The sequence below is a fragment of the Embiotoca jacksoni genome, unplaced genomic scaffold (genome assembly GCF_022577435.1).
Source record: "Embiotoca jacksoni isolate LCO1_2020_lvr unplaced genomic scaffold, fEmbJac1.0.p SCAF_18, whole genome shotgun sequence".
In the NCBI taxonomy this organism is placed as follows: Eukaryota; Metazoa; Chordata; class Actinopteri; family Embiotocidae; genus Embiotoca; species Embiotoca jacksoni.
This window is the reverse complement of record NW_027185318.1, coordinates 10,134,816-10,160,730: the sequence shown is the minus strand read 5'-3', so window position 1 is coordinate 10,160,730 and position 25,915 is coordinate 10,134,816. Positions and strand designations below refer to the sequence as shown.

The 25,915-nt window shown below is 43.9% G+C and overlaps 2 protein-coding genes across 3 annotated transcripts in view; both read right to left on the bottom strand.

The window, feature by feature from the left end:
* Nucleotides 1-4,510, bottom strand: part of efna2a (ephrin-A2a) — a 75,459-nt gene extending 70,949 nt beyond the window's left edge. The window contains 2 exon segments of the mRNA XM_069152699.1: nucleotides 3,301-3,332; nucleotides 3,335-4,510. Coding sequence (XP_069008800.1) covers nucleotides 3,301-3,332; nucleotides 3,335-3,445 — 143 coding nt within the window. The 5' untranslated portion in view covers nucleotides 3,446-4,510.
* A 6,282-nt stretch (nucleotides 4,511-10,792) lies between these two features.
* ptbp1a (polypyrimidine tract binding protein 1a) lies at nucleotides 10,793-23,842 on the bottom strand. 2 transcript variants are annotated; one of them, XM_069152697.1, is made up of 16 exons: nucleotides 23,743-23,842; nucleotides 22,810-22,866; nucleotides 22,438-22,465; nucleotides 18,713-18,773; nucleotides 18,381-18,553; nucleotides 17,745-17,891; nucleotides 17,345-17,518; nucleotides 16,650-16,760; nucleotides 16,279-16,459; nucleotides 16,030-16,107; nucleotides 15,693-15,850; nucleotides 14,165-14,198; nucleotides 12,961-13,053; nucleotides 12,375-12,591; nucleotides 11,960-12,037; nucleotides 10,793-11,708 (listed from the first exon to the last, which is right to left on the bottom strand). In XM_069152697.1, exons 1-16 carry the CDS (start codon nucleotides 23,748-23,750, stop codon nucleotides 11,576-11,578), a joined length of 1,731 nt encoding a protein of 576 aa, XP_069008798.1. In that variant the 5' UTR covers nucleotides 23,751-23,842; the 3' UTR covers nucleotides 10,793-11,575. The 2 variants fall into 2 exon arrangements, with proteins under 2 accessions (XP_069008798.1, XP_069008797.1); XM_069152696.1 differs by having other exon boundaries at nucleotides 22,438-22,468; nucleotides 23,743-23,841.
* Nucleotides 23,843-25,915: the final 2,073 nt, after the last annotated feature.

Here is a 25,915-nt window from a genome sequence, read left to right as displayed (position 1 = left end):
AAAAAAAATGTTACAATATATTATTTATTATATAATAAATTGACAAAAAGACAACTTTGATTCAAGGTAGTTCTGGGAAAGATCGATGTTTTTTTTGTGTTGTTGTTGTTGTTTTGTTTGTTTGTTTGTATTCTGCGTAACGCTAAGATTAAAAACAATCCTGTTCAATACAGGAAATGCCAATATCCCCCCCCCCCCCCGCCGCCGTTTTTTCCCCGGGTGACGGCTGTGCGTCCCGCCGCCCGGTGACGCAAGTCCAACATGAGGCTCCTCTCATTTGTTGTTGTTTTTTTTTTTTTTTTGGTCTCCGCCAACTCCTTAACGGGAACATCCGGCTGTTTACTTACTAACCGCTCCACGATCACCGGCCGGTCGCGAAACCTCCAGAGGGTCCGTTATTAGATGCCGAGCAATATGTAATGGCAAAAGCAGCCGCCGCAGCTTTGAAACGGACGCCGAGAGCGGACAGTCGTGGTCCGCGAACCAAAAAACAACAACAACAACAACAACAAAACAACGGAGTTAAAACGCTCAGCGGAGACGACGAGAGCGTTTCGCGCACGTGCGAGCAATAGATGATTTAAAGTCGATGAGACGCGACGGCCCGCGCGCCCGCGAACCTCGGCGGGTCAAACGCCGGCTTTGAAAACACCGAAAGTTAAAACGCCGCGCAAACAACAACAACAACAACAACAAAAAAGCGCGAGTGATCGTCAAGCCAAATCCTCCTCGAGCGTTTTTTTTTGTTTTTTTTTGGCGGGATGCAAACTTTTTTTTTTTTTTTTTGGACGAACACGAGAAGAAGAGCAGTAAAATTAAAAAATAAATAAATAAATAAAAATACGAGCTCGGTGCTTGATGTTGTGTGATCAATTAGGACGCGCAGCTGTTTGTTTTCCCAGCTTGTTTGTTGTCATTTTCACTGCCTCGAGACGATCGCTGCCGTTCGGGATGACCTTGAAGGAGGCGCTCGATGGCGGCACACGTCTTTCGTGGCGGATTTGACCGATTCCCGCGCTTTCATCCGATCACTTCCTGGTTTCTCGCTGGCGCGCGATCAGATAATCCAATCAGGAGTTGGGGGGGGGGGGGGGGGGGGGGGGTACATGCTAATCTGGGACTTCCATACATTATAATACGGCGCATCTGGAGGCGGGCTGCCCGTTTTTTCTGCAGAATGAACACTTTTAACTTCTCAAGACTTTAATTCAATATTGCTGCTGCAATTTTTATGTGCCTATACTTTTTGTAAGATTTTTTTTTTTTTGAATAAAATGGAGTTATTTGATGTTTCTATATTGGCGCATGATGTGAATTTGACCAAGGGCAAGCGCTGGAATTTGTTTTTAAGAATCATTTTCGATCGCCTCGATCATTTCGTATCCGTAGGTTCGCAAATATCGGGAGATTCTTCGTGGGTCATACCGCTGCAACCGCTTTAACTAAACAAAAACTTAAACAGCGGCATTCTCCCGTCCCATTTTACGTGAGCTGTGGCGACTTCGGGAGGAATCTGTACCCTCGTCTCTTTTGGAGATGCGATTTTTAAAATTCGCTTCCAAATCTCAAAAGTCCCGCGAAGAAATGTGTCTTTGGGTTAAAGCTGAGGATTGAGTGCCGTTGGGCGGCCCGTCCCGGGGGCGTCGGAGCGGGACGGACCCGCGCCTCTGCGGAAGAGGGTCGCGAGCGGCGACGGCGCCGGGGGCCTAACGAGAGGGGGGGGAACCGACCTCGGCAGCCTAGATTCGTTGCTAGAGCGGCAATGCATTTTTGATGTCCTCCCGCCATTCCCCCCCCCACCCCCCCCTTTTTTTTTTTTTTTTTGTGGCTTCAACTTCTCCGTACGACCCTGACGGAATAACAGCGCCCCCAGCAAGCGTCCATACAGCTTCAATTTGCCCTGTGACGTGTGCAATGTGGAGGCGTTTGTGTAAGTGTGTGTGCGTGTGTGTGTGTGTGTAAGTGTATGTGCTTGTGTGTGTGTGTGTGTGTGTGCGTGTGCGGTGAGGAAGATGGAGCACAGGCAGACGAAAAAGAAAGACGGAGAGAGAGAAGGAGACATCGAGAAAGGGAGAAAATGTCCCCCTTGCCTGTTATAATATTTGAGAAGCCTTCTGTGGAACAGTGATGCAGTCAGAGACAGGCCTGTTAGCTCTCTCTCTCTCTCTCTCTGTGTGTGTGTGTGTGTGTGTGTGTGTGTGTGTGTGCGCGCGTTTGATGCGGAGAGAGACAGGGCCTTTAGTTTGGACTAATTCAGCCTGTGAGCGAGTGAGAAGGAGCACTTTCACTGTTTATTTATCTACCTGGGAGAGAGAAGGAGGCAAAAAAAAATAAATAAATAAATTAAAAAAAAAAAAAAAAAGGAGAGGAGAGAGAGGAAGAGGGAGAAAGAAGGCTGGCCGGGTTGTCACAAACTATTAGACAGACGGACCCAGCGTGCTCTGCCCCATGTCAATGAAAGAGGCCAGGCCAAAAGACAACCGTTTGTGTGTTTTTTTTTTTTTCTTTGTGGTGCGCGTTAATGGCCGCGCATTTGTGTGCAGCCCTCGCGCGCGTGTGTGTTTGTTTGTTTGTTTATTTATGAATGAATGTGGTTTTTGCAGTGCTTGAATTGACAAGAGAAATAACGTGCGCGCTTGTGTTAACTGGCACAAGACCCAGAAACCAGCTGAAAGAAAAGGTAAAGGCTTTGTGTGTGTGTGTGTGTGTGTGTGTGTGTGTGGTGTGTGTGTGTGTGTGTGTGTGTGTGTGTGTGTGTGTGTGTGTGTGTGTGTGTTTGAGAGAGAGAGAGTAAATCTCCAGACATTGATGAGGAGGCAGGATGCCCTCATTGTTTAAGACAAAAGGAGCTCCCTCGGCCGCAGAATAAAATATCCTAGTGTGCATGCACATATGTATGTACACTCCCATTAACCACGGTGTGTGTGTTGTGTGTGTGTGTGTGTGTGTGTGTGTGTGTGTGTGTGTGTGTGTGTGCCTCGCTTGCTCATTGTAAAAACATCAATATTGCAGTTTTCAGCCAAAACACCACTGAAACAGCACGAGAAGGTGGATAAAATGTTAATAGGACTGATGTGGTTTGACTGCATGTCAAAACACAGATCTGTGGAGCTCCTTCCACATTTCGAGGGTTCAGCCGCATCCTGGTGGTGTTTCTAATTATTCAGAGAGGCATACAGTGTACAAGGCAGGCAGGTAAGTCTGGATAAACAATGTTTCAAACAGACACACACACACACACCTTCAGGCTGAACTCCTACAAAAACAAAAAACAACAACAACAACAACAAAAAAACTCACTTGGGGTTGGAGCTGTTCCAGTAAACAGCGTGTGTCTGTCAAATATGATCTTCTCCTCTGCCCACACGGACACCCAGGACAGGATGGTCAGCACCACCACCTCCATCACACACCTCTGCCCGAGCTGGCACAACATCACAGACATCCAAAGGGGGGGAGGGGGGAGGAGGAGGAGGAGGAGGAGGAGGGGGAGTCTTTCGTTTCTAAGTGGGATCAGGCTGTCACCGCTGCCGCTGCAGAAATCCTCTCTAGATCGTCAATGTCCGTCTGCGCGTCTTTGGACAAATGGGGGTCGGCGGTTCATGGATCGTTAACTGGCTTGATGAGAGTTCCGATTAGCCCGGGGGTGGGGGGGGGGGGGATGTTTCAAGTCATGCCGATTCGTTTTGAAATTCGCCGTCAAAAACTTCGCGGGGTCGCAGGCAAGAGAGCAGAATTCACATGGTATTTTACGGACGCGTCGGCGGGATGCTGCGAGTGCGTCTCCTCTGCAGGGTCCGAAACTTTTCTCCCATTACGCGCAGCCGGAGAGACAGATGCGCCACCTGGACTCGATCCCGTCTTTCTCCCCGGGAAAAAATAAATAAATAATAATAAAAAAAAAAAAATCGAATTAATTACACTCCAGAATTCATCCGAGGTTCGTAATTCTGTCGGCGATATCGGTGTTCATCAGCGGACACGAGGCAGCGGCAGAATCGGCCGTCATATTTGTTTACCCGGATTTTGTACTGAGCCTGGCGCACGCTTTGTTCCGCTCCTTCCTCAGCGCAAATCTCTTCACAGCCTAAAACTGCGTCCGCTCGGGTCCTTCCTCTCACTGCAGATCAACGAAATACATCCCACGCAGACGGACGCGCTCCTTTTTCCTTATTTTCTGTCCAAAGTTATCGCACCGCAACAATAGCAACAACAACAAGAAGAAGAAGAAGAAGAAGAAGAAGAAGAACCGCGAGACGGGAGCATCCTTCGTACATACAGAACCGCGGGCTCTGACAGCATCTCAACTTGGGTGATCCCTCCGCTGCCACTGGCTCCAATCCAGTGCGACTCCGGTCGCCGCGCACCTTTCACTTTTCTGTGCGTCACGCGCGTCCGGCGCAGCCAGGGAGCCCGTCGATGATCACGGCTTTAATTCCAACATGCTTCCACGCAAACGTCCACCTATGGCGGCAACATCACTCACCGGCGCCCTGATTCGGTGTAAGTAACCCCTCTCTCCCCCCCCCCCCCCACTCCTCACCCGCTTCTCTCTCTCTCTCTCTCCATCTCGCGCTCGCTTTTTCTTTCCGCGAGGGCGGGGTCTGTGTAGCCGTGCCGCGCCGTGCCGTGCCGTGCCGCGCTCCCTCTGGGGACTCGGGGCTGGCTGGCTGGCTGACTCACTGCGCCCTGGCAATACGCAAGCCGGGATGAGAGGAAAGCCTCAGCTCAGTTCAAACACTTTATCACAGAAAGTTGCACGGCTCCGCGGTGTTATTAATACACTCGATGAAATAAAGATGATGCAGTTCTGCAGTCGTCTTCCAGAAGGACAGACTCATAAGTCCACCTTGTTATTATTCACCATAACGACCGACCGACCGACTGAAAGGCTGTTTACTTGCATCGCATCTGGACACGCGGAGCGCCCATGAAGTTCACTATCTTGTTTGAAAGCCGGCGCCTGATGGATGGGCTCCGTGAGGGAGAAAGAGGGCGTCTGATGGATCGCTGGAACACTGGAGTCATTTTCCATCAGTGTCCATTAGGCCCAAATGGCAAGCGGAGGCAGCACCGAATCTAAAAGCCTGTGAGCCATGAACCTCCAGATAGTTCTGTCTGACAGAGCGCTGCCACCCCTGCTGCCTCTGTCCTGCGAGAGTGTGTGTGTGTGTGTGTGTGTGTGTGCAGATTCCTCTGCAACAACATATCCATCTTAGGTGCTTAGTCTCGGCCCCCAAAGGAGGGAGATGCAGTAACCACATTGCTGTACATCGTTTCCACAAAGCGCCGCATGCCTTTTCCAACATTCGATTTGCTGCGCAGGACGACCTCCCCGGTTGAGGATCAATCCACTCCCAACGAGATGAGAATTGATTTAAGGAAATTATTTGCAACAAATTCATTAGCATTCGCTGCATAGGGGAGAAAAACAATTTACAGACTCGCAAGCGAGTAAAGGGTTTCTTTTGCGGTGGAGCAGCTCCTACAAAAGGCCGCGTCCCCAAAATCAAACCCAAATGACGTGTCCCAAGGTTCCCAAACTAATGGGCCGTGTTATAATGTCAAACCTGAAACCTTTCTGCAAGCTCCATTTTCCACATCTTATTGTGCCTCTTGGTTGGATTCCTTATGCAAAGTGGCCTAGTTTTTTTTTTTTGTTGTTTTGCTCTGCCTGCAAAGTAATCCCTATTATTTGGGCTGTGCGAATTCAGGCAGGGAGAGAACCCATGCACCCCCATAACCCAAATACAGCTGCATGTTGTCCGCCTCTGTGGATGAATTATTCAACATCTGTCTGAGGCGTGCATATGTAAACAGGTGAATGGTCTCCTGATGTTTTTTTTTTTTTTTAAATGCGAGCCACAGCAGACCAAACATCCTTCACCTCAGTTTAGACTTTTTCCTTCTTCCGCTGCCGTGTCACGCCGAAAGTGAGTCGAAAGCTCATGTAAGCTGCGCAGACTACAAAAAAAAAAAAAAAGAAAAAGTAATGGCTGGATTTGGATATGAAGGTCTCTTAAGCGATCCTAAATCTAAAAGAATGTGGGTGAGGCAGCATTTGGGACACGTGCCTCCTTAAAAGAGTGTTAAATCCCAGAATGTATGGCCGTTTAAATCCGTGATTGCTCTGCAGTCCAACTTTGCTCCAGAGACATAAATTGCGGACGCATGAATCATCTCCGGGACTTTAAAACACAAAAACGGGAGATGTACGTCTTCTCAGGCCGTTTACTAACAAAGCAGCCGACTTCCCAATTCTCACACCCCAAGGCAGTCAACGGTTTCTCGACGCCTTATCCGGGATTTGAACATGTCACAAGCTATAAACGGAACGGTCTCTTAAACTTCTTGTTCCCCCTCTCCTCCCCCAAACCAAATGTTTTTTACATTTGTGTGTGGCCTTGGCGTTTACCAGTATTTGCTTGATTAGAGACCGCAGTACAAAATGTAAATAAACGCTGCCAGATGTGGTTGGATTACCACCCCACATGGTTTCGCTTAGTCCCGAGCCCACGGGCGGGCGCTGGGTCGAGCCAGGAACATCCCAAGATCTGAATCCGGCAAACAAACGGAGGAGGAGGAGGAGGAGGAGAAGGAGTATGGTTACACCGTGACACACTGAACAAGTTACAAAACACAAATCCAGGGACATTTTGGATGTTTTGCACGGTGTAAAAAAAAAACAAAAAAAACAACAACTTGTATGGCCTCTTTGGTGTCAAGTAACACGTGGATCAAATTGCTTTGGGAACATAAATGTTCGCCTCTGCTGCTTGGTATAGGGCACGCCAGATGAAATATGTCTTTACAGATTAAATTTATATTAAAGTAGCATATTTTGTGAGGCCGTCGGGTTGGATCTGGTAACCTAAAAACATCACAAATCTATGTTTGGATCGTCTTACTTTGAGTGTAACCCCCTCCACCCAATTATGCAATCTCTTTGCATTTCAATATGTGCCGAGGAGGATTCCGCATAGACCGCTCCTCTGCTCTAAATTACCCTTGGTGCAGAGTGAAATAGTAAGAAGCTGCAAGTAAACAAGGGTCTGAGGTATCAAAGGCTGCATCAGAGCCTCAAGTTCCCGCCACGGAGTTTCCGTGAAAAAAAAAAAATATATAAAAGGTACCTGAACATGAAATGTCAAGAGACTAGTTGCAATTCTTGGCAAACACACGCATGTTCTAAAAAAAAAAACAAAAAAAAACTTGAAGGTACTACCACCTTTTATTTTTTTTATTTATTTTTAGCATCCTACAACATGCCTCTCAACATTTCTGTCATGCTGGTGATGCTCACCGAGCATCTAGACCGCAATCCGTCTTAACTGTGACCTTCAAGACACGCTTCCCTATTCAAAAGTAATGACATGAGGAAAAAAAAAAAACAAGTGTCAGAGCTGCGGAATTCAAAACCCAGCTGGAGCTCACCGTTTAAAAAAATAAATAAATAAAAAAAATCACTCCACGAGCTGCTGGCATTATACAGCAAAATCCAGCTCCTCTCAGCCACAAATACTGACACCGCTGGGCTCAGTTCCCCTTTCTCTCATTTGTCCCTTTCTCAAAAGGCAGGGAGGATCTTAGGTTAATCCTCTCCCACTGCTCTGAGGAAGTGGAAGGAAAAAAAAAAAAAAAAAAAAAAAAAGGTATAACGCCAGAAAGCCCAGGGAAGCACTTGAGATTAAGCCACTAACTATTGACATTGTGTGAGTGGCAGGTAAAGTCACCTCTGCTCAGCAACCTTTGATCACCACCAGAGAGCAACACCGCCCCCTAGTGGTGCAGGAGGTGTAAAGCCAAAGTTTGTCACCGGGTCGTTTGTTTCCCTTCCATCGCTCGCATCCCCCGAGGAACTCGGGAGATAAACGTGGATGCCAGATACGCCCGATAGTCACACTTGTGTCTCATCTTAATCATTCATTTCATGAGATATATTGACTTGGTTCCCGTGGCAACCTGGCTCCTCTCCTCAAGAGACAGACCTGCTTAGCTTGAAAAGGTCAAAGCAGCGCACGGGAGGATGGAGGATTATTCAGAGTCATTGAGAATAGAAAGTATCCAGCGCTGAATGTGGAATTAACTCCCGACTGGCCGGCCGGAATCGTGACCGAGACGTTTTCGTCGACGGACTGGAACGGGGTTGAGCCGAAACCCGGATGAGCAGTCAGTCAAGTTTCAGATGGGATGAGTACAAAAGTTGGAAATATAGTAAAAAGATGTTGTTGTTTTTTTTAAATAAATAAATAAAATAAAATAAAAACCCCACCGGTAGTCAACAGGATGGGAAACGTAGAAAATGTTACGAGATGTTAACCGGTACAGAGCAGCAGTACCACAGGTAGGAGAGGAAGAGACAGAAACCAAATGAGGCCAGATGAAAGAAGGAACAAACTAAAGATTTATTGAAGGCAGCAGAAGATGTAAGAGACAAAAGATCAGAATGGCAAAGTGGGGGGGGGGGGGGGGTGGAGGGAGGGGCGGGGAAGAGGGGGGGGGGGCGGGGCACATACAGAGACACTTCTGTGTTCAGATAGTTTTAATGACTTTGTATTACAAAAGGTTTTTTTTTCTTTTCTTTTTTTCAGTTTTACAGCTCAGGAGAGCTTTATAGGTCTGTATTGTTTTTATCAAAATATACATGTTTTGAACGTAAAGTGGATATAATCCAAATGATTTTGTGGTACAAAAACATGAATATATACAACCATCAACCCCCGCGTCATACAATAACCCCCACCCCGCCCCCCCCCCCCCCATATAAAAAGGAGAGGAAAAAAATAAAAAGCTTTAAACGAAAAACTGAAAGGCATATAATCTTCTACACTGTCAACATCACAGCTAGGACTGTGGGTCAATTAAGTATCCGTTCTAAAGCGACCTCTATAAAAGTAGGCTCTTTGTAAAGTCAATCAAACAAAAGGGGTACACTATACAGTATCCGTTGTTACCAAAAACGCAATTCAACTTTGTGAGACTTTTTGTCGAAGGCATCCGAGGAACAGGAAAAAAAAAAGAAAAAAAAGAAGAGGAATTGAAGGCTTGTGGAACGTGAAAAAATAAAAATAAAACCCTCCAAGAAATCACAACACTACCAAAAAAAAAAAAAAAAAAAAAAAAAACAGCAGGGGTAGAACATACTTTGGTCCTTAACAGCAATAACCGTCCGCAGCTACATGAAACTTTGTTAAATCATGCATAAGAATCTTTTACAAAAATAGAGACACAGCTCGTCTGTATCCGGTCCAAGACTGCAGTGGCCGAGGAAAACTGGTGCACGAGGCACGCAGGAATGTGACGACGTTTTAAGACTTCAGAGTGATGGTGCCGACTTGGACCTATTGTTGAGGAAAAGTGCACAGGCATACCTGACTGTGGCGCGAGTGTGTACACAGACAGGGGAAAAGGGTGAGTGCTGCCCCACCTTGTAAACGGCTGGTGGTAGACTGGATGAGCGGGAGGGGCTGCTCCGCCCGCGACTGGTTGTCAAGTTGTGGGCGGGTTCAAGTTCGGGGACCAGTTTGATTGACAGTTAAACAGCCGACCGCAGCAGCAGCAGCAGCAGCGTAGAACTCGTCCCTCCAGCTGATCCAGTCTAACGCCACGCCTCGTAATTCTGGTATCCTGAATTTAAGAAACAAATACACTTGGGTTTTTAAACACAGTCCAAGAATTGACAAAATGCCTCCGAGCTGCCCTCTCACAGGTAGGATTACCCGAATATAAACGGGATGAAGGCATCTTCGCTGACAGGTAAGATAAAACACCTGAACGAGAGGTAAACAAAGTCAACTGACCGGGCCGGTTTCAGCCTCGGGACTAAAAACTCAAGGCACTGCGATTGTGATCAAACCCAGCCACTACAAATACGCATCAGTTAAGCTTAGAAGTGATACACATCTATATGCTAACATTAAAAAGAAAAAAGATAAATGAATAATAGGTGTCCACGTATAGATGAACGTAATATGGTTAAATGAGGCCCCAGACACCGTTGTCCCGAGAGGACGACGGGGGAAGTGAAAGGGGACTGTGAGACAGGAAGGCTGCACACAGCTCCACACCCGCCACGACACTCCTAACAGAGCTACATCACCTAGCGAGGATATTAAGCATCTAACTGAGTTACATTCATAGTTTCTAGATACATATAATGGGGCTATATGCATACAAAGATAAACATTTTGTGATTTTTAAGAAAACAGAAGATTAAATGAGCCACCCCCCTCCTCCTCCTCCCCCCCACCCCCATTTTTTTTTTTTTTTTAACAATGCTGGTACACGCCAGGAGGCATGTAAAAAAAAAAAAAAGAAAGAAAAAAAAAAAGAGGCATTTTGAGAGCCACGTCATTTCTAAATAAAGCCCTGACTGGGGTAAAGTAAGGCACAAAACTGTAGATAAAGACAGCGACAGAAGAATGCGTCCATATTGAAAAACCTCTGATAGTGGTATGGATCCCCAGAAGGAAATATGTGGGTGGTTACACGATAGCATAAAAATGCATACTGGGAAGTGAGTTGTTTGATTGGTCTGCGAGGCAAAACTAAGGCCTTCGACTCAAACCGTTTCCGACTGGCCAAACAGGTTCAAAGTGGCATTTCAAAAAAAAAAAAAAAAAAAAAAAAAAAAAAAAAAAAAAAGGCACGCACACTGATATTCCCACACGACTACCATTGGAAAAAGGAATGCTGAAGTGTGTCTGGTGCGGATACAAGTCATCCACACGAGCAAACATCTGTGGTGAAGGGTGTGTTTTTGTTTTTGTTGAAGCGATTTGGTCTATAAAAAAAAAAAAAAAAAAAAAAAAAAAGGGACAGTTCATCAGCTGCCTCTACTTTACCTCCAAAAATAATAACACGTTGTCATTGCAGAACGTTGCCCAGCTCCCCCACGTAAAACGTCACAGTGGAACTAATTAGCAAATAGGTTTGGGTTAGCAACAATCCGTACTGAGCGGGATCTAATCAAGACACGTGCTGATTGCCGAGCAGGTCCGATTACGTCAACGGTCATCGATCCCCGTGAACGGCGTTTACATTCTTACCAGCACTTGTAGCCGAGCTTCACAAAAGACAGCGGCGATAAGAGAAAATGGACCCAAAAGGATTTCCGGCAACAGACGAGATCCGTCTTAACTTGCTGGAGGATCGCACACCAAATATGGGGTTTTGTACCAATATCATGAAGCCGGCTAGTATCAGCATGTCTAGTTAAACTACACAAATGTAAAACTTTTGGCATCGAATTGTATCATTGTATTTGTGACGCCTCGTCGCTGATAACCAATTACAGCTTACGACAACGTGAAACACGAGAGAATTAAGTTGTTTTGGTTTTCAACGTATAAGTTGGTGCATTAGGGCTTGGGGCAGGGAATCGGAATCAATAAACGGTGTGGATTCGATTCAACACCCAAACCTGTTCACGATAATAACTTCTAAGTGGGGGTTTAGAGGAGCAACGTTCTCCAAAGCTCTGAGTATATAACGGTGGTCAATTCCACTGAAAAGCAACCTTATGAAATGGTAGCATTCAGTTGGCAAAAGACTTGGAGGGTGGAAGGAAAGGCACTCAGATGGTGGACTTGGAGAAGGACACTCGAAGGTGGTGGTTCTCTCCAAGATCGTGGTTGTGGAACTCGATGAGGGACTCGATTGCCTCCTCCACTGAGCCCATCTGGATCAGGGCCATCTTGCGGTCCTTTCTGTTGAATAAAGAGAAGAATGTGTTCACAACGTGGCCACATACGGCCCACTTTTGTGTAGGTCGATTGCTATTTGCTGCGTTGTACTTGGAAGACTGAATCCTCTCTATCCCCTAAAGTTCTCAGCCTCTAAACAATGAATAACAGTTTATAGAAGCTCTTGCTTAAATTGCCTTCGCTTCAAGCGAAGGTTGTCGAGGGTTCTGAAAGAATTCAACAGGAATTCAAGAAAAGTAAGGACGGAGACTTACTGAAAGAACTTGAAGGCCTTGACTGTGGCTCCTGAGCTGGCGAATAGCCTCCGGAGATCATCCTCCACCACAGCAGGCCTAAAAGCAAAAGAGTGAGGGTGAGTGGGACAAAAGCACAAAAAAAAAAGCACAAGACATTTGTTCTGGTTCCCTCTACCAATTTGAATTTGTTTCTATTTATTTACCAGCAAGGTAAAACAGGAGGCATGATTAGATCTAATAAAATTTAAAAAAAAAAAAAAAAAAAGCACCTCTAGAGTTGAATGTTTAGAAAATAATGTCACTGCTACTTAATCAAAAGCCTTAAATTTAGAAAAAGAAAAGTCAGGACTACAAAGGAAAAAAGCGTAGAGCACAAAAGCTCCGGGGGGAGACAGAGCGGGAATGAAAATGAGGCTCTTGCAGCAGCACTCACGGTATGTTGGAGAGGTGGAGTGTTGCAGAGGGCGGGAAGATGTTGGAGTAATTTTTGGAGCCCGGCTTCTTGAAACGATGCAGCGGGGAGTTGCTGAAGTCCTTTGTGAGGCCCTGGTCCTCGTGGCCTTCTCTGGGCAGCTGGACTGTTGTGTGTTTCGACAACGTCACGCGCATGGCCCTGCCATGAAGACGCTGGCCATTCAGGTGGCTCATAGCTGAGGAACATTAATGAGGACAGTCAACACACACACACAAGCACGGACTGAATTCACACGTTCTCCCTTTGTTGCACTGATTAACTGTGAAATTTTGAATTGTACAAATTTCCATCAACAATTTTCATCCTTTCCCTCTTTGATAAACCTATTTTCTGCACGTTGTTATGAATAATAGAAGCGAGCAATAAGCCGTCTATCAAAGGAAGACCTGGAAAAACCCACTCGGCAAAGACTCAGTACAACGTATGGTAAAATAATGTGAGGGGGAGGGGAGGGGTGGGGGGGGGGGGGGGGAACAACCAAGATGAAAGAAAGGGAAAGATCAAAGGCATAAAACAGTGTTTTGTATGGTTGGAGTGTTGCTACCTAGCTGAGCCTGTGTGCCATCAGACATCTGGATTAGAGCGTTCTCCTTTTTATTGAACAGGATCTTCACTCTCATCACATCGCCGTACACACCTGAGGAGGAAGAGGAAGGTGTCACGATACAGGAGAGCGAGTACAACATACAACACATCTTCAACAGGAGCCACGCAGCCAATCACAGCAACAAAAACAAGTTACACCACCAAATCAGCGATATTAATATGGCTACTAAATGACCAGTCTGATATGAGTCATTGTTAAACTAAACTACACATTTTTTTTTTTTGTTCAATTCTGCATGAAGGCTCTATATCTAATCCTACGTAAGCCCTCTTGATACAAAAATAAAAAAAAAAAAAAAAAAAATGACTGCTAGGAGGGAAAGGTAGTGATTGGAAGACAAAGACGAGTACAATGAGTAGTTGTGATCAATTTGATCGCTTTACAGCGAAGGAAAGTTGATTAGCTTGAGGGCCTAAATAGAGACACATGCAGAAATAAACTAAACATGCACATACCTACATTCAAGTAACCGAGACAAACGGCAAAAGAATATGTTGACATAATCCGAGGGATATGTCTACTCACAAAAAATTTAAAAAAAAATAAAAGCAGCAGCATTTCATCTTTCTATGTACTGTTGCTGAGTGACTCGAGGCAACCGCAGACAAATCGACGTTACATACAAATGAAATGCGATAAATTTTCATGGCTTGAAATTGGACGGTCCAGAACCAGTAAAGTGTTGACTTTTATTCCTCTTCCTGAGGGTGATGCTTTAGAATTTAGATCGGCCTCCTGCCTCATTCCCGAACAAAATGATCCCCGCATTTCTATTTAGAGGGGCAATAATTCCATTGAAGGGCTGCGCTCTTTGAAGATGAAAAAACACAAATGTGTTTTGCCCGTGGACGGTTAATCACGGCTGTTCAAAATTAAATGAAATGCTGCAGCTTTGTGCGGTTTTCTCACCTGACTTTTTCCTCACACAAACCCCACAACAACCAAAACAGGTCATCGGACCCCAAAACAGATACCCCCACCCTTCATAGCCCTGTAAGCCCGATGACGAGCCATCAGTGGTTAAAAAAAAACAACAACCAAAAAACAACCATAAACAAAGCCAACAACATGAGACAAGACATGCCCACCTCGCCAGGTAACAGTAGTAATAAAAAAAGGAGATGAAAGGATGATAACGTACCGAAAAGAATAAAGAGGCAGTGTGGCGTAACGCTCTTTAGAGACAGCAGGGGGGGGGAGCAGCGGGGCAGGGGGCCAAAAGGGGAGAGGGAACAGGGGACAGGGGAAAAGAGACGGAGCGGAGTGGAGGACAGTGGAGTGGAGTCGGGACATGTCCGCAGGCCACAGGCAGCGAGGTCCACAGGAAGGCCACAGTACCATGGAGGAAGGAGAGGCATGAGGGACGAAGAAAATGAAGAGAGGGACAAGTGGAGGAGGGGAGGATTTGAACAGTGTGAGAGGATGAAGAGAAAGACGAAGATGAGGGGAGAATAGGACGACAGTGGAGGGGCAGGTCGCGGCAAAATCGTGGGTGCCAAAAGAGGTGCCAATGTTGTGTTTTTTTTTGTTTTTTTTTTTTAATTTTGTGTTGTGAAATTGTGGGTGGTTTCCAAATTGGGGACAATGGACAGGGGAGAAAGAGTGTGTTGGATGGATGGATGGAAGGAGGAGTGGTTGTAGTGGTAGTAACAGATGAGTGGCAGAGAGGGGGTTGGGGGGGAGAAGACAAGAGGGAACAATTGGTCATGGGGCGTGCAGTCAGTTGGCAAGATTTGAGGTGAGGGGTTTTAAAACAAAAAAGAAAACAAAAAGAGGGAGAGGGGGACAGAGAAAGAAGAGAGAGAAAAAAGGAAGTAAAAAAACAAGGTCAGTATACACAAAGAAATGTAGTGCTTCAGACAGTAGAACTGGCTAAATTAAAATGCACTGTCACTATGGGAACACTAGGAGAAAAAGAAGAGAAAAAAAGATTAACAATGAAATACAGAAAAAGGCAGAGACAATATGTACTTTTAAATGACATGCTGTGTTTGTTTAGATAATTTTTTTCTAAATGATAGAATAAAACAATCAAATCTAGAATTAAAATTGATACTCAAAAACTTGTATGGAGCTTTAAATTAACATGCTTATTGTAATGACTATTTAACTACGGTAAATTATTAAATGAGCGCAACAGACTACTTGTACAATCTACACACTATATAAAAGAGGAAAATCATGGACATGATGTGTTGCTTTAAAAAAAAAAAAAAAATATACAAAAAAAAAAAAATACAAAAAAGTAATATTGTCTCTCCAACAACTCAAGAATGATTTCAACTAATGGACAAAAATGAAGATATGAAATGGTAAGTTTAAAAAAAAAAACAAAAAAAAGAAGTTAGTTTTTTGAATAAACTTAAAATTCACAGTGAGCAAAGTGGCAGGTCAGAAATGCAGGTTTGGTCAAACACAGAGAGGTCCTGAAAGAGAAGGCTTTGACTCGGTGACCCCCTTGTATTCAAAAACAGAGGTCAGGGTCCTCCAACTTATGCGATTCACGTGGATGTGGTGAGAATTGGGGGACAAAAACGCTGGTTTCTGTTGAGCAAGTGGAACCGGGTCCGCAAACCACAGGTGTAAACAAAACACAATGTAATATTTTAATGTTGCTCGGCGCTGCACTGATAAAGAGGCAGGACGGAAAGCCTACTGAGTGTACTGACCTCAGGGTTCAGGTTGCTGACCAACAAGACATTGTGTCCCCCAGAGGCTGTGAGCCCTGAAAGGCCAAACCGGCTAGCGGCTGCTGCTGCAGCCGCCATGCCGCCATGGCCCACACCCAGGGACGCAAGGGCACCGGGGATACCAGGCATCGACAGACCTACAACACAGACGGGGGACAAAACCAAATTTAAATTACTTTCGACTTCAAGTAATATATGAAGTTTATTAGAGTCAAAACCGAATAGACACTGTACATGAAAGGCAGTTGTTGGGAGAAGAGATGTATACCTCATGTTAAAAGGAATAGTGTGACGTACAATGTGTTTTTCTACTGACCTGCCTGCTGGATAGCAAAGGTTGGGGGGAAAGCATGAGCTCCACCATAGGGAGAGGCTGAGATTAAGCCCGGTGCAGCTACATTAAGAGAAAAGCAAAAATATTAACATAAACCGCTGCATTACAAGTTCCAAGAGCATCCTGAAATAAAAACCTGGGAGATATAATTAAAAAGCAGATGGACTCATTCATAGATGTGATCAGGGCATAAAACAAGGAAACTTCTTAAAAATCACATCCCAGTCTTACCAAATGCAGCAGCTGCCATGGTCTGGTGGTCAAGGGAGGGCTGTGAGTCGGCAGTGGGAAGATCTGGTCGGGTGTAGTCCCGGCTCTTGTCGTTGTTGTACTTGACATTGAGGCTGGTGAGCTTGGAGAAGCTGATTCTCAGGGTACAGCAAGCATTGTAGATATTCTGGCCATCTAGAGACTAAAGATGTCGGCGGATGATTAGACTTAAGATAATACAGTGTATCTAATGTGTTTTACACGGGTTCATTTAACTACAGTTTCGCGTCAAATTAGTTTTGTCATGGGTAGTTCCCATTGATCTGCTAACCTGTGGTAACAAGCTCCCACTGAAACATAATGACAGAGTATTTACTGAGAACCAGTCTTACCAGTTTGGCGTGCTGAGCTGTCATGGCGTCAGCGTACTGGATCAGAGCCTGGAACTGGTTGTTCTTGGTGAAAGTGATGATCTTCAGCACAGTACCAAACTTAGAGAAAATCTGGAGGGGAGAGACGTGACTGGGATGTCATCATGATCACACAAAAACAACTACATTCTCCATTACAGATGACCTGCCAGATAAACCAAAAGAAATGCATTTCCATATCCTTTTCATAATATTGTCACTATTAAAAATGCATATTCTGTTCATTTCCAATTTCCAGATTTGCAAAGTGATTTAAGAATTTTACACTTGACTCCCAGCCACTTAGTTCTTAGTAAAATACTGTAGCACTAGAGGAAGAAGTGGAGGCATATTGAAATATATTTATAGTAACTGAGTGGGTGGTATAGCAGGTTGGGAATTTGTGTGCAAGTTTGCATAATTCAGAATCTGTCTGTTTACATCTGGCGCAGTATAGGTGGGTGTTATATTTGCAACTGAGAGAACTGGATATAAAAAACCCAAAGAATAAATATAAAATTAATCAGAGAAACATAAGTCTGCATATGAAAATAGTTTCCTTATTGTACATCCTACAAACTTCAGTGACTTTGATAAAAGTCCTGAAAAAACCCCCAAAGAAATCAATGATCAAAATAACTGCTTGTCCAGTGACAAAACTCCATTGGCGTCTGTACCTGGTGTAGTACGTCCAGGGTGACGGGGTAGAAGAGGTTTTCCACGATGACTCTGAGTACAGGGCTTTGGGCCCCCCCTCCACCTCCCATGCCACTAGCATCTGCAGAAATGGCCATGCCTCCCATCCCGCCGCCGTGCAGTGCGTTGACCGCCTGCAGAGCTGCCTGGGCACGCTAAGGGAAAACAAAGACGGGAGATACCTCAGCTTAGATTGTGTAGGTAAAGCAAAGCGTGAATGAAGTCATAATAACAAATTATTGCACAACCTTGTGCAGCTCATCATATTTTTAACTGATTGAACATAAAATTTACATTGTCCCGAAAGAAAAAGTGAATGATGCTTCCAAACCAAACAATTGACATGAAAAGCAAATGCACGTATGCAACCAAAACCCTTACCACTTGGTTCGGGGAGTTGTCCGTCTTCAGCTCCTTGTGGGTGGAGTACTGCATGTAAATAGGGTGGTTTCTGATGACCGGGGTGACAGAGGAGTAGTAGCTCACCATCGTCTGTGCACACTCCTCGCTGTTCAGTTCCAAGAACGCCTGCGGGGGAGGACCAGAAAAACATTCTCACTTTTGTTTCTCCCATCACATACAGTAAGGTGCCACCCTAAGGCAATGTTTATAAAGCATTTGTCATAATTCCACGTGTTGTAAACCTCTAAAATTAAAAGCCTTATCACTGCGCACGTATTCACATACTCACTAACGTTCAGTGTTTTCCTACTTTTAGTCAAATTTCATTTGACACCTTTTTTGGTTTTGATAAAACCAGATAAAAGCAATAGGAAATAAGGACAATCAAGAGAGATTCATTGTCTTACTCCCAAGAAAGCTGCAAACATTTTCTGTAATGCACCCACTAAGGCACAAGGCGGTTAACAAGGAGGTCACTGTTATCATTTCAGGCCAGGATAGAAGGCGAGAAAGCTGATCCCTTGTCCCAAGCCTCAAAGAAGAAGAAGAAGAAAACCCACCCAGAATGCAGGCCATACAGGTTTGGTGCGCAGACCTGCATCTACCGTTCCTTACCTGGTTTTTCCCTTTCAGCATCAGCAGGTTCGTGACCTTGCCAAAGGGCAGTCCCAAGCCAATGACTTCAGCCTCATTTATGTCGTTGGGCAGCTTGCGGACGTGGACCACACGTGACGGAACACCAGGACTGCGGACGTCACCTTTGAATTTTTTGCTGTCGTTGCCATTGGCTGCAACAGAAAACAGAAGCAGATACAATCAGGGAGGGAACAGAAGGCTCTGGTTCCTCTTGAATAATGGATTGATCGTCATGGCAACGCAAACAACACAGACACGTCAAGCACTTCAATAAAAAAAGGATTCACCCCCTCCATGGCAACCCCCCCTACCTGAGTTCATGATATAGGGTCCGTTGGCTATGCAGGAAGAAAAGAGTTCGTCGGATCCCCTCTGCAGAAGGAGAGAAAACAATGGTTCACTTCAGTGCGTTCACCAATGAAGGCACAGCGTGGCAGGTAGAGAGCACGGTTCTCATATTACCGAGCCATTGTGTGATAAAGCAGGAAGTAATCTGATAACCAAAAGAGGATCGAGCAAACACGCTTCAGAAGAACTCCACCTTCCGCACCAGGAAGAATTCAGTGCCCTGGCTTGTCAGAATAGATATCTGACTTCTCAGTTGTGCTTTGTTAATAATCCTAAAATATTACAGTAACTATAAACCATTCATTGATACTTCAATATGCAAAATAATGCTTCATCGCCTGACACAGTGAAGGACGAACAACTGCTATTAACTTTGAAGCACACAATTCAACCGTCACATCTTAGCCTAACAGCTGTTAGTGAGTAAATCCCGTCTTCTCACATCATTCATTTGGAGGACGGATGACAAACTGAAGCCCTTTGGATTGCAAGTCAAGATGGTGACACTCCCAGCCCACACTACATAACCCTCTGCCTTGTCCGGCCTCTCAAGTCTGTTTAGCAGATATAAAGTGCTGTTTCAAGGCTGTTCTCATGGTTGTGTGTGTATTTGTGGTTGTGCAAGATGAAGTATTGCAGTCACAAGAAGTGGCTCAGCAGCCTAAGCTCTACAACACCCTACAATGAAGTTCCTGTTCAGGCTGAGACTAGGGGCATTGTTACAAGGCCGCACACACATATGGAGCTCCGAGGACTGTCTGGGAGTTGAAGAGCCCCACAGCGCTGTAACAACAACAACCATTAGTGCAGGTTTGTTAGCATTCTTCTCCATCTTGCAAATCTAAATAGGCAAAGGGGGGGTCAAGTCAGGCCACAAAGTCTAGCCACAATTAGCGTTATCTGAGAGGAAGCATTTTTTTGGTGCCTCAAAATATTATTAAAAAGGAAGGTGTTGGCCAGTGAGACCTTCGCTATGAAAGCACGGCACTGGAAGCAGTGGTAATAAACTCTGACTTCCAGACGGTTTGGCTGACTGTCACTCTCAAGACAAACGGGGTCTGGCATCAACCCACTAACCTACAACAACAGGGATGCCTTTACCTTCTCATTGTGGCTTCAGGCACGTGAGTGTCTTATTTTGGATGATCTTGACAGAAATGGAATGCAGTCATTAAGCTAAGATTACTGGTTGAGTTTCTTCATCCGTATGTAAATTCTGATCCAGTTGAAAAATGAGTATAAACCGCAAGAGTCACAACACAAATTACAAATAATGGATGAGAGCGGTGTTGATGGGAAGAAAATGTTCGAAAAAATAAATATTTTTCTTGATAAATGGGTCAAGGGCAGATTCAAGCCATGAGAAATGAAGGAAGGGGCCTGACTTGCAGGTCGTGGGCGGGCAGTCACACTATCAGTCAGCAGACCAAGTTCAAACAGGAAAAGCAGGGAGATCAGGCCTGCATCCAGGGTTTAGCTAAACTTCCTCTTGGGGACTGTAGGTTACTGTTCCATGGCTGAACTCTCTCCTCCTACTTCCTCATTCTAATAATAACTGCAGAGCTAAGACAGTTTGCAGGGCACAGCAGGAACATCAAGTCACACACAAAATAGAACTGTGGTACAATTCATTGAAGTAAAAGTCCAATAAGTTTTTGGAAGGAATGTGCCAAAACAGTTTCAAAGCCACTGGAAGAAAAACGGCTTTATAAATGGTTTGCTGGTCGACTGTAGCACAGCTCAAACCCATTTTTCCAACACAAATCAACTGTGCATCGACTTGTTCACATCCTTTGTTTGCTCAGGATGCTGACAGTATAATAGTAACCTTCAGGGAATGATGACACATTGCCGGGCCACACACTGAAACCGTTGAGCAGCTTCCTCTCCTAACAATGGCAGTATCTTAAATATAATTTTTAAAAAGGGAACTTGGACTGGAGGCTCTTTCTCTGGCCCATACACTAAGTCACACCTGGTTTGCATTGCATCAGAGAGAGAGAGAGAGAGAGAAAAAGAACAAAGGCTCTTCAATTCTATGCAGAGGAAAAAGGCCACTATGATATTATGAGGAAACTAACCCTGAGATGATTCATTTGTACTGGTGTTGGCTTCTGCATGCAACCCTATTTTGAGTGCTGCTGCTGGGGGGAGATGGGGTTGTAAGCTCTCAGGAAAAGCACAAAGGAGGAGGCGCACAGGTACAGACATGTTTGTTCACTGTGATCGGCCTTCGCCAGAGGAGGGGGGGGGCAGGGAGCTGTGCCTCACCAGGGGGCTGGATGGGGGGAGATTGGAATGCGACCGCGGAATGCTAGACACTCTGCCCAGACGGAATAATTACAGATTCCAGCAAGGCAGGGCTCCACAACTCAGCATCATCATTACCACAGCACATCAAATCCAGAAAACGGGAAGTTTCAGGAGAAAGGATCACAAAAGGGGTCAAAACTTGAGTGTGGACAAGCAGCAATTTAACAGTGTGTTGTTATTCACTGCTAAAAACAAAGGGGCCTTGCAGAAAATTAATAGAGGAAGTGGGGTGTGTCCCCGTAACAGGCATGTGCAGCATAGGCTTGTTTAAACAGTGTAAAGACCTTTGGCCGAGAGGATGAGGATGGTTGTGGGAGGATGGTTACAGCTCTAGGCCGAGTTCAATTACTCCTCCTACACATAGCTGCCCCAGGCCTTGTTACCAAGGATTACTACTTAAGCAGGAATTTTTATTGGGTGCGCATGTTAACAACCAGCAGTGTGCTAACAAACCAAGGTGCTCCTTCATCGCCATGTTTGCACGAACAAACATGGAGTTACAGGAGCACTAAAGGACACCATTGCTGTACATGGTAAGGGCCAATTTATGCAAAAGCTTAAGCAATGATTGAACAATACTTGGCGGATGTGTTTTACTAGTGCTAGATGAGAGGTCTTGTGATAAAAACAAAGACTGAACAAATATGGCAGTAGGGCAGGATTCAGCTTTCTTAACATTCCAGTAAGGCCAAAAGACTATTAAGGAACACGCAAAATAAACAACAGGAAGTATCATTTCAACTGCCACACAGGCAAATGGACAGGACAGGAAAACATCAAAGCCCCACCTCGGAAAATCTATGCTAACAGAATTATCAAACATACCACAGTCATGAGAGCAGCTGTAACCTCTGTGTGCTGACCATTCGGTTGTATTTCATAAATGTTTCAACGGCAAACCAGTCTGCAACAGCAAACTCATTACACATGAGAAATGGCTTTGGACAGCAGTTCTGTAATTATAGAGGAAGCTCTTGCAAGCTGACAGACTGTGTGTCTCAAGACCTTGCCAGCTCAGTTCTTTTCCATTTTCATTTTGACTTAAAAAAAAAAAAGTTTCTAAAATATGCAACCCCCCCCCAATAATAATTTAGCTGCACATCGAGAAATCCTTGCTATAATTAAAATATGACAATAACCTAAAAACAGAACCCTTTGATGAGGAAGGGTAAATTTCCAGTACAATATAAGCATATAAACATGGTATAGGAAACATCCATGAGCTACATAAACTACAGGAATAACTATAACTACAAAATGCAGGATGTACTTTGCAAATCATGTCATAAGTAATATTATGACACAGATTTTTAAATACTATTATACAGTCTGCAGTATGGGCAGTGAAAACAGTTGCAAAGAAAAGATTACATACCTTTGTGCCAACTGCTATGTCATGGACACTGCTGTAAAAGAGAGAAGTTTTTCGTTGGAAAACCAAGAAATTAACTACAATATAACATGGGAGCATTTTTGTCAATCCAACACAACTGCAGAACGTTTAACAATCTGGAAACAGTTATATTTACGATTAAAAAAATTAAATACAAAAATAAATAAATACATTAAAAAAAAAAAAAAAAAAAAAAAAATACGGTAGCGTTTGTACCAAAACAAACTGACTTCTTCATTTAATGATGAGCACATTTACGAAGATTAAAACTGAAAAGGACAACAAAACAAACAACAACAACAACGAAATCTCTCGAGTTAAATTCAGTCGTGCAAAACGGTGTAAAATACTTACTCAATTTCGGGGACGTAGCCGGATCCCAGAGGGTACAGAGGGTCAGTGTCTAGGCGGCTATAGTAGATTGAAAGAGGGGAAAAAAAAAAAAAAACATACAAGAAAACTTCAGAGTTAAGACAAAGGACAGGAAATAAACCAAACAAACCTCCAACAACAAAATCAACGCCTCGGGTGAGTTCAAAGCAGCCTTCGTGTTGCCTTCGAGGTCCTTCAATCTGTCGAAATCAGGTGCTCAAAAGAGTAAAACAAAAAAAACAAAACCGCTTGAATTAAACAATACCCCGTTATGTATCCTTCCCGGATTAGATAACTCGGGTGTCTCTTGATTCAATCAACGTGAAATGTTCAGGCCAGACATCTTCAACACGGCCCTGGCGCTCCGCGGACAAATGAATGCGGAAATGAGACACGTTGCTTTAGCTTTAGCGCTCGAGTTCCCCGTGAAGCCAAGTTACAAAAAAGGTGCAGTTAGCCCGTGTTGAACTTAAATGTCCGCCAACGGAAAAAAAAAAAAAAAAAAAAAAGAAAAAAAAAGAGGCCGCGTTCCTTCAATTTAAAAACTTCGATCTTTTATTTGAAATTCGCAATGAAGTTTACGCGTGTTCAGAGTCGAGATCCGTTTGCGTTCAGCGATGAAATAACTCGAAACGAGTCGCATCGCTAAAACGAGCGTTAGCCGCTTTGCTGCTAGTTTAGCCAACGCTCGCTGCTAACTGTTGAATGTTTTGATGGAAGAAGGAAAAAAAAAAAAAAAAAAAAAAAAAAAACTGTTTCAACTAAACTTTCTCACTCCGACGGTGAAAGCGAGGCCGCCGAAGAAGTCGAAACGCGTTTAATAGCGACCGAAATAAGAAGAGAAGTTACTCGGAGATCGGTTAGTCTTCAAAAAAAAAAAAAATCGAAGTGTTAAGTGTGGTTCTTTTCACTCACCCGTCCATTGCACAAGAAAAAAACTGCAGGTCTGAAGCGGAGGTAGGGCGGCACACTTGCTTGATTTTCTTACAAAATGGCTGAACGCGCGGAGGCGAGCGCTGATTAGTCCAGGAACTTCCAAGAGCCAGAAATGGGCGGGGACAAGCCTCTACGCGAAACGCGATTGGACAAGACGGCTATCATTTTGTGGAAAGTAGAAGGCCGCGGCAAATTTCCAGTACATCACGTCAAGTGATTAAGCTTGTAGGAGTTTTTTTTTTTTTTTTTTTTTTAAAAGCTTGCAGCATATAAAATACAGGAAGGAAATTTCTGTTGAGTTTTTTCTTTTTTTCTTTTACACGGGACTATTGAATGAGTATGGGATCAGTTAAATATCTGGGCTTTTATACATATACAGTGCATGTCAGGAGCATAAATAAAACTCAAAGATGAGAGTGTTTTTAGTGGTATATTTAAATTGCTGTGCGGTTCATAAAATATTCATTCGAAAAGTGAGTATTGATTAAGATAACTTTAATATTAAAGTAGCTTTTTTTTATTTTTTGTAATTTTTATTTATAGATAAAGTGGAGCCATTCCTAGGATCAAGGATCAGGGAAACTTTGTCTGCAACACAAATAGTGACATTTTTTTTTATAGCCCCAACCCACGAACTGTGAAAAACCTTTAATGAATACAAAAATGCCTCAAAAGATATTAGAAAGTATATAAATAATCCTACCTAGTCTACACAGTAGTACAAGAGTAATTTGTAATAGTGAAACAAACAGGGAGGTCACCAATGTAACCGATTCGAAGTCAGAACATGCACAGCTCAAACAAACACTATTTAAAATGGGGAATCAATGCAAGAGTCAGATTGAAAGGGGAAATTGAAAAGTAAAATATCACTGTAAGCAAATCACAATAACATTACTTTAGAAATCCTCGTTCGGAGCCATTGAGAGAGCACGTACAGCGGAGACCTTGACAATACAAAGTGGCAAACTGTAATGTAATTTGTCTCTGAAGGACATGAGCCATGAACAGCAGCTGTTGCTGAGACACTGTTGCACCACTGAGGTCTGCATGTTGATTTCTCATGTAACACATTTTGAGCTGAATGCTGAATGAAATTGGATTTTTTTTGAAAGGGAAATTAGTTTTATTTGTTTCATTATTACATCATGTTGATGTGGCTGTCCTAATTTGTGTCAGCTACAGGCGTAGCTGAGGCTTACATTTAGCAAACTAATCACAAAGGAAAGGTAATTACTGGTAACGGATAGCATGGCAGCAATTCGATTGTGCTTTGCCTTCATTGTGCTGATTGAGATGTTGGATGTGCTTCATACTTCGACAGATATTTGTGTTAGGACTCTCTTCCAGATCCGTCTAATTCATTTTAAATGAAAACCTCCATCTTCTTATAATTTCCCAGGACTCTTTATACTCCACTGGTTCAATCCTGGACATTTATGTTGTTCATTTTGTTCTCGTGCGATGGTGTGGAAAAGCATCATCAGGGGTGTGACCTAAAAAAAAAAGCACACAATATATCCTCTGTCCCGTGATGGGGCACAGTTCTGCTGCTTCTCTTAAATGCTGAACTTTGTCATAGAGCATGCACCTACAAACTGAATATACCACATTCATACTCGTGCAAGGAGAATTTTCAAAAATGCTATTTAACCAATGTAGTATTGCTGCAAAATAAAACATTTAAATTGTAGCTGTTTTGTTGAATACCTGACCTGTTTAAAAGCCTCCCCTCTCTGTTTCCCTAATTACCTCTCTTTCTCTTTCTGTCTTTCTCACACACACACACACACACACACACACACACACACTTTACACTATTTGACAAGTGTCAAATGATTTTCTCAAAAAGAGTAACAGTGTGCTCTCTAGTGGTAAGTTCTGGCTAATGCACTCAACAAAATACTAAAGCCAACTAATGTCTCCAAGTTGAAGTCTCATGTACACTGCTTCAACTAGTCCGACCTTCATCTTGTCTTTAATATTCTCCTCTCAAATTACACCTCTTGCATTACTATTCTTCCTTATATCTTATTTTATATATATAAATGGCACGTAGTTCAATTTTGTTTTGTCTTTTCAATGGCAAGTTGTGTTGGCACTTTAATAAATGGGTGATTTATCTGTGTATAATGGTATTTGTCTCCCCAGG

Coding starts and splice junctions, on each gene's coding strand:
- ptbp1a (XM_069152696.1), bottom strand. Junction 16,761..17,344: donor CCCTGGACGTACTACACCAG/GTACAGACGCCA, acceptor TCTCCCCTCCAG/ATTTTCTCTAAGTTTGGTAC. Junction 13,054..14,164: donor CTGCCTCTTTATTCTTTTCG/GTACGTTATCAT, acceptor CTTCCTCCTCAG/GTGTGTACGGCGATGTGATG.